General features: G+C 48.9%; 1 protein-coding gene across 1 annotated transcript; it reads right to left on the bottom strand.

The window, feature by feature from the left end:
• Positions 1 to 1384: 1384 nt before the first annotated feature.
• Positions 1385 to 4586, bottom strand: socs3a (suppressor of cytokine signaling 3a). The gene is made up of 2 exons (XM_030374045.1): positions 4087 to 4586; positions 1385 to 3344 (listed from the first exon to the last, which is right to left on the bottom strand). The coding sequence occupies exon 2, from the start codon at positions 3265 to 3267 to the stop codon at positions 2626 to 2628; it is 642 nt and encodes a 213-aa protein (XP_030229905.1). The 5' UTR covers positions 3268 to 3344; positions 4087 to 4586; the 3' UTR covers positions 1385 to 2625.
• Positions 4587 to 8391: the final 3805 nt, after the last annotated feature.

Genomic DNA, 8391 nt, shown 5'->3' with positions numbered 1-8391 from the left:
CACAAGAGGGTGTACACAACGTGTTTGTACATGGCTTATATGTTTATATCAGAGTTATCAGGAACAGAGTTATCTTGATAACAATGTCCTGTGAGCCTTGTCGTTCTGGTTTGATATTCAAAGCAATCGGCATTCATGAGTTCCTTGGAAGTGTATCTCAATACACAAGCGTTTCCTCAGAATCGGGCACCAAGTCCTTTCCCCGGGCGGTGTGTTCGATGGGAGCACTTCTGCCTCCTTCTTATTTGTTTGTCTAGTGTCAAAACCTTCTTCTGGGGATTGGATTAGAAATAAGAAATGCAATTTCCTCTGAATGTAAATCATGTGAATGTTCGAGAATTCCAAAGAAACAAAAGATTATAAATAAAAAGATATTATTATTTGGAATAAAATGTTTGAATTCCACGATAATTCAGTTTCCGATCTACATTCAAACACGTGTTAACATTCAAACACGTTCCGCACGTTTGCCATAGCAACGGAATTCCCGGTTCTTGCGAATAGCTCCGACCCGTGTACACGGACACACACACACACACACACACACACACACACACACCTTCCCCAACCAGGGGGTAATCATTCTGGGTCCCTCCCCGCCTCCCATCACTAATCCCCATCCGGGACCAGAGCCCGGGGGGGGGGGGGGGGGAGGCTAAGCCCCAAACCCCCCCACCCCACCTTCCCAGTGAGCATGTGACTGTGTGTGTGTGTGTGTGTGTGTGTGTGTGTGTGCGCGCGGGCGTGTGTATGTGCGTGTTAGTTTGTAGGTAAGTATGTGGTATTAGTAGGTAGCTGTGTGTGTGTGTCCGTGTGTGTGTGTGTGTGAGGGCAGAGGAAGTGTTTAAGTGGCGTGGCGGTGGTGGTGGTGGTGGTGAGGGGGTATAAGTAGGAGGCAGCAGGCAGCCCTTCCAGTAAGTGAGCGTGCAGGTGATTGCAGGTTCCCGGTCAGCCAGAGCCTTGTGAACCCGCTCGCCCTCCAGGATCCGGCAGAGCGGAGCGAGACCGGCCCAGACCGGCCTAGACCGCTCTGAGGACACGGGGTCTGCTCCACTGCAGATCACCTCACACACTAACACAAACACACACACATGTACACACACAGACACATATGCAGACACACACACACACACACACACACAGACACATGTAGACCGCAAACACTCATGCAGGAACACACACACAAACACACATGCTGACACACACTTCTGATAACCCTCTAAGTTGTGCTGAACCGATACAGTGTTCTACTGGTGTGTGTGTCTGGTGTATGCTCTGATGGAGAACAGAGGAATCAGTAGACTAGATAAAACCATCCCATCATCCGTCGTCTCAAATACAGCAGAGTCATTCATTCAGCAAAGTAATGAACACATGAACGTTGGTACGTACAAAAATATTGCTTTTATTATAAATTATTGAAATGTCGATAGAAATATAAATATGTGCAAAGTCGTTTATGTCTTCTTGTTCTGACCAATCGTCTATCAGCCCTGCCAGGCAGTGTGCCTGGCATTGTTGTCTTTATAATAGACGACGAAGAACAGTTTTACATTTCGTCTATAACAATGTAAACATAGTGTTGTCTTGGGGTCGTAGTCAGAGGTGACCCCGTTTCTCCTCTCTCTCAGAGAGGGAAGACTCTAATCGTATACATTCACGTTGTCCTACAACAAACACCTTCTCTCCAGCCTCCTGGTTCATCAAGTGGGAGACGGAGAGACTCTCCGTCTCGGTACGCCACTCTGTCGTACCGACAAACTGGCACGTCATCAACATCCGATATCTGAGGCAAGTTTGGCTTGGAAATAAAACCGATAAATAAACAAATCCAAAACACATTGTTCTGTCTTTCTGTCTTTCAGAGAGAGGGTACAAAACTGGGTTGTGCGTCGACACACCGCATCTCCGTGTGTGTCACTGTTTATCCTACGTGTCTCCCCCCCCTCCCCCCCGCCCCCTCTGGGGCAGTCAGAGGTCTGCGAGGAGCGTCTGAATCAGAGGTCGGGTTTCCGCTCCTCCCGGATCGTTCGGTGTTCCCGTGTCCGTGAGCGCCCCGGTACGCCGCCAACACCAACAGGCGGGTCCAGTCATGTGAGCCACGGGGATGTGCGTGTCTGTCCCGGACCCACGTCACCATGGTAACCGTGGTCAGCAGCGGCGGCGGCGGCGGTCGGAGAGGGAAGCCGTGTGTCATCGGAACCCAGACGACTGACGCTGAGCCACGGGGTTTACAGGAAGTGATGTCAGATATAGCCCCTGGCACAGGGCTGCCGTTGTTCTCTGGTTTCTCTCGGTCAGTCTATAGCAGCGGTCTCTCTTACTCCGTCCTGTCTCTCTGGAGCGCGTGAGGGGCCTTCTGTCTCTCTGCCCCTCCTGGGACTCCAGGGATTAGGGAGGGGGGGTCCTAAGCTCCATGGAGCCACACCTGACCCGTCCTCGCCCTCCACTGTCCCTCAGGGCTCTGTGTCCGGGGGGGGCTTGTCCCACGCCCGCGTGCGTGCCAAGCTTCGCGGCTTCCCGCCTGCGACCGTACAGTTACTCTCGGCGGTGCTCAAGATTCCCGGGGGTGGGGGGGGGGGGGTGTCCGTGTCCGGGCCCCTCCCCCCCCGCCCCTCCCCCCCCCTAGATGGGGGCGTCGTACTCCTGCAGGAACTCCTTGAGCGTGTGCGGCAGCTGCTCGCTGCGGGACGCGGCGTCCAGGTGTCCGTTCACCGTCTTCCTGCAGAGGTGTTGCAGGGACGACAGCGTGGAGGGGAGGGGCCTCAGCAGCTCCAGGGGGGTCTTCACGCCGCCCGAGTAGATGTAGTAGCTGTTCCCGCCGCCGCAGCGCCCGTTCCCCGCGCCGCCCGCGCCCCCCCGGCCGTGGGACATGTAGTAGTGCACCAGCTGCAGCACGCAGCCGAAGCGCGGCACGGCGTGGGCGCTCTTGGCGTCCGTCTGCAGGAAGAAGGAGGCGGCGTCGCACTGGACGCGCAGGTTCTTGGTGTCGGCCGCCGTGCGCACGCTGAGCGTGAAGAAGTGGCGGTGGTCCGAGCTGTCGCGCACCAGGAAGGTGCCGGGGGCCTCGGGGGAGAGCAGGGCGTTGGCGTCCTTGCCCGTGATGGCGCCCCAGTAGAAGCCGCTCTCCTGCAGCTTGCGCAGCGCGGCGAGGACCAGCGTGTACTGGGGCCGGCCGCTGAAGGTCTTGTAGCGCTGGGGCGGCCGAGGGCTGGGGTCCAAAGGGACGCCGCTCATTGCTGAGGTTAGCTTGCTGTAAGTGACCATGGCTCTGAACCCGGGACTCTGGGCTGGAGGGACCGGGGCGCAGGTAGGGTCAGCAGGGCTGGGGCAGGGGCTACAACCTGGGGCAGAGAGAGAGGAGCGGTTGGTTAAAGGACTGTTTGAAGGCTGGCGTTTTGGGCGTAAAAGTTTAAAATAAACTGAAAATTCTATTTAGTCAAAACTTATTGAATAGGTTACACATAAACATTTGTTTAACTGCCTTGTATAAACAGTTTGAAGGCAGACGTTCTGGTGAAAAGTTAAAATAACCGAAAATGTAATTTACCTAAATGAATTGAATAGGCTAAACCTATAGAAAAAAAACGTTTAACTGGCTTTCCCAAAAAAATGATCGTGATTAAAAAGGCTCATAGTCTTCATACAGTAGACCTAGAGCAGGTTATAGAAAGGGTTATAGTATATGGATCCAGTCAAAAAAGACGAACTAGTTAACCAGTGAGTATTTCCACCAGTGAGTGTTTCCAGAGATAAACCAGTAAACCAGTCAGTGTGCCCAGAGGTAAATCAGTAAAGAGTTTCCAGTTAATTGACCTGACTGTCATCAGTGCTCGGTATCTACGGGCTGCGCTTCCAGTAAAGACGCCTAATCTCGGTTGCGCAATTTGCATATGACATGCTCTCTCTCCGTCTCCCACTTAGGGACACTTTTAGAAAATTACAGTCTACAGAATGTATAGCCTTGAAACTGGATGATTTAGCGAAGCAAGACATAATAATTAGCCTACTTAAAAAGTTTTAAGCTGACAAAAAAAAACGGAGACAAAAAAAAAAAAAGACAAGCTGAATGAAAGCTGTTCTTACCTCTGCTTTTCTTCAAATGCGATACTTTAGACAGATATCCAAATATCGGCCGGTGTTAAGTATTCCGAGCGTAGGAGACGTGTGTAGCTCTATGTTATCCTGCTGTGGTGTGCGGTCCCGGTCGTGTCTTTATAGTTTTCGTCTCTCTCTCTTCCAAGAAGGGGCGGTGTCCTCCGTCCCTCCCTCCTCCCCTCGTATGGGCTGGGCTCAAAGCAATTACGTTGTTAATATTTATGTGTTGCTAAGAAATAAAGATGATTTCTCTCTTTTTTTTTGATTTGTTATAAATATCCCAAGGCGTATCTTTCACACCATCACACAGGCGGCAAAGAAACTCAGTGATGGTGTGATAAATAGACACCATGTCTCAAAGAAAGTGAGAGTTTAAGGGAAGTCGACCACCATTGTGGCTTTCCTTCCGAGAAATGCTGTGTTAAAAAGTCACTGCGACTCACCATTGACTGAAAGGTATTCGACTCCTCTTCCAGTAGGGGGCGCATTTAATTTTTTGTTTCATTTTCTATACATGCAACAGGTGATTCTTGTTGGAAGTTATTAAGTTTTATTAGACTCTGGTCTGATGTGTTATTGATGTAATTTACTAGTTTTACGTGCTATTAACGTTTACAAAAAAAGCATTGAATTCACCATGAGTACAATGTGTCAGAGTCGCATTAAATTCTTCATGCAAACTGTTTAGCAATTATACCTACTGATGTGTGTCTGTGAATGTCTGCATGCTTGCACATGTGTGCGTGCGTGTGTTCGCGCGTGCGCCTGCATGTGTGCGTGTGTGTTCAAGTGTCTGTTTGTGCGTCAGTGTGTGCACGACGTGCATGTGTGCATCTGCAGGAGTCTGTGTGTGTGTGTGTGTGTGTGTGTGTGTGTGTGTGTGTGTGTGTGTGTGTGTGTGCGTGCGTGCGTGCATGTGAGTGTGTCGCTGTGTGTTAGCATAAGACAGCCAGAGAGAGCAGCTTCAGCCGGCTTGGAGCAGGCGGTTTGGACAGACAGCTGACACACACGGGAGTCATCAGACGGCCTGGTGCCGTTGCCGTGGTGACTCAGGGGTGATAGCGCCTTGCGGCGTTTGAAGCTCAGCGCCCTGGGAGGGGAGACTGTCTTACTTCACCTTCCCAACAGCATTTTACTCATGCGTGGTTTTCCCGCCCAGGAAGTAGGTCAGCAGCCCTGAGGTAACCCCCCCGTGTCAGCAGCTCCGAGGAGGCGGGGTCCGCCGACCCAGTTCGACCCGGCGTCTGAGACCTGAACGCCGCGGTCAGCGATGTTGTGGGTCATGTTCACAACAGGGAGGCCTTCTCAGCCTCCTCAGACGAGGTCAGCTTCCTCAAAGCGTTGTCAAGACGATGACCTCCCCCCCCCAGAGCTCCGGGCCGTGCCAGCTGTGGGCCGTGACTCAGGGTGGGGGGGGGGGGGGGGGGGCCTGGAGGAAGAGGGTGGGGGGGGGGGGCTGACGAGGGCCTTCGGGGAGGATGTGGATACTTAGGATAGAGGGCTGTCCTGAAGAACCTTGGTAGGGTTTCCCCACAGAGGCGGGGTCTGAAGGACCTCAGGGGGGATCTCGCGTGTGTGTGTGTGTATGTGTGTGTGTGTGTGTGTGTGTGTGTGTGTGTGTGTGTGTGTGTGTGTGTGTGTGTGTGTGTGTGTGTGTGTGTGTGTGTGTGTGTGTGTGTGTTTCTGCGTGGGGGGTGTGTCTGTATCTGTCTCTGTGTGTGTGTGTGTGTGTGTGTCTGTTTCTGTGTCTGTATCTGTACGTGTGTGTGTGTTGTGTCTGTCTGTATCTGTGTGTCTGTATCTGTGTGTGTTTGTGAGTGTGTATCTGTGTGTGTGTGTGTGTGTGTGTGTGTGTGTGTGTGTGTGTGTGTGTGTGTGTGTGTGTGTATATGTGTGTCTGTATCTGTGTGTGTGTGTCTGTATCTGTTTGTGAGTGTGTGTGTGTGTGTGCGTGCCTGTGTATCTGTGTGCGTGTGTGTTTTAGTGTAACAGTACGAGTGCTGCTATTGGAAACAGAGCAGCTAGGCCGAGGCCTAGCGCTGAGTCGGCGACCTTCAGATCAGAGTTCCTGTCAGCGAGGAGGAGCTTCAGGGAATGGGAAACAATCACTTCCTCCTGCTATCACAACCATGTTTGATAAGATGATATAAAAAGCGAGTGAGGCCAAATGCGGAAATGACAGCGGACCCGCCACTCAAGAGTGCAGCAGGCGGGGGTGGGGCCAAACCCAACATCCTCTCATCACTGAGAGCCCCACACACAAACACACACACGGAAACACACACAGTGAAACGCTCATCCATTCATAATGTTTCTGGCTGTACGTTAATTAATTATCTGTTCATTTTTTTTTCTTTGATTTCATGGCATGTCTCTTGCAAAACATATATTATGTGTGTGTGTGTGTGTGTGTGTGTGTGTGTGTGTGTGTGTGTGTGTGTGTGTGTGTGTGCGTGTGTGCGTGTGTTTGTGCGTGTGTGTGTTTGTGTGTGTGCGTGTGTGTGTGTGTGTGTGTGTGTTTGTATATATGTGTGTGTTTGTATGAGTGTGTGTGTGAGTATGCGTAAGATTCAGAATAGTTGCTATTGGTACATCAAGTAAACAAACTATTGGCCAGGAGGTTTGGCACGCTATACTTTAGTGTTAAATGGGAAACAACTAGTCTACTAGTCAAGCCCTTGTTTATCTTAGCTACGGGCAATGTACAAGTTCTTAGTAGGTCATGTACTGTTTTGAAATGTTTCTATGTGCCTTTTCGTAACTATCTCTGAGTTGAAAGCTGGTCGGTGCTCTGAGCAGTGATGGAATGTCTGCGATGTTTAGACATTATAGAACCTGAGGACTAGAAGGTTGCTAAGAGGAAAAGGCGCTTCCTCATTAGTCACCGATATGAGTACCACTTCCCTGACGGGTAAACCACCGTATTAGTAATCGGCACTCTCCTGAATTACACAGGAATTGTTCTGTGTAATTCAGTGGTAGTCTACACGGATTAGTTCTCTCTCTCCCTTTCTTAAGTATGCCGTGTACATTTTCAAATGACTTCATTGGAATGAGAAGTACAAAGTAGGTGTACCTATACTTGGATGTTAAACCAAATTTCTTGATAAAGTGATTCTTAATAATATCACTAGCTAGAAGTCTCTCTCCCTTTTCTCTCTCTCTCTCTCTCAAATGACTTAATTGGAATGAGGAGTACAAAGTAGCCGTAGACGATACTTGGATGTTAAACCGAATTTCTTGATATAGTGAATCTTAGTACTAGCTAGAACTCCTATCTCTGACAACAAGGTCACCCCTCTGTGTGCGTGCAAGTGTGTATGTGTTCACCGGCTTCCAGATGGGTCAAAAGCAGAGAAAGGATTTCCCTCAAAATGGGACAATAAAGGATAACTTAACTTAACTACTACTAAGCCTACTTCTGTGTTGTTTGTTGAGCAAACCACTACTTGATATATTCAATTAATTAGTAAGAATGAATAATAATAAATAAATAACACATTAATAATGAATAACTTAAGAATAAACCAAATACGTCAGGCTACTTGCTTTCATCGTGCGTCAAGGAAAGCATTGGCCTTCTATTATCATTGTGATGCCGCAATAGACTTCCTGTCATGAACCAAACCACAAGTAGTAAGTTCCCTTCCTCTGTCACCTGTTCTGTTTCTGGCTGGTCGATTACTACCGCAACGTTCTATTATTAGGACGATATCAGCATTACCATAATTAAACTGATTGCTTATCACCTAGGCTTACAAGAAACGAGATCCAAGCAAACCATTTATTTAGTTGTCTCTCAAAATAATGAACCTTTCCAGATGGCCATTAAATACAGATGTATCAATCTAACTGGGCAGTGAGGTTCCAATCCTATTTCCACCACGTTCAATCCATTTATAATTATTGTTATCAGTATTTACGGCCAAACCATACCATAATTTGTGTTGATAACCTTCTACGAGGAAAGAGATTGTTTCATTATATTACTGTAACGGACAATAAATGTTTATCATTATCTAAAATGGCGGGAATATTTATATAATTTCTTTGGCATCTACTACACTTCCAATGATCCCATTGATTGTTCCAGACCAATGACAAGAGCGGACAACCGCATACCAAATTCAGTAACCCATACAATTAAACATTAATGATCTTGGGGTTAGTTTTGAAAAATATTTGCAAATACGTTATAAAGCTTCCCGCAACACGAAGTTTAGCGTGAGAGTTTCCATGTTTGTCCGACTTTGTAGCTCCAACGAACAAAGTTCGGACATGAGGCTTTCCCCA

This window comes from Gadus morhua, chromosome 2 (genome assembly GCF_902167405.1).
Source record: "Gadus morhua chromosome 2, gadMor3.0, whole genome shotgun sequence".
Lineage (NCBI taxonomy): Eukaryota > Metazoa > Chordata > Actinopteri > Gadiformes > Gadidae > Gadus > Gadus morhua.
The sequence above is the reverse complement of the archived record's forward strand: the minus strand, read 5'-3'. Positions and strand labels throughout refer to the sequence as shown.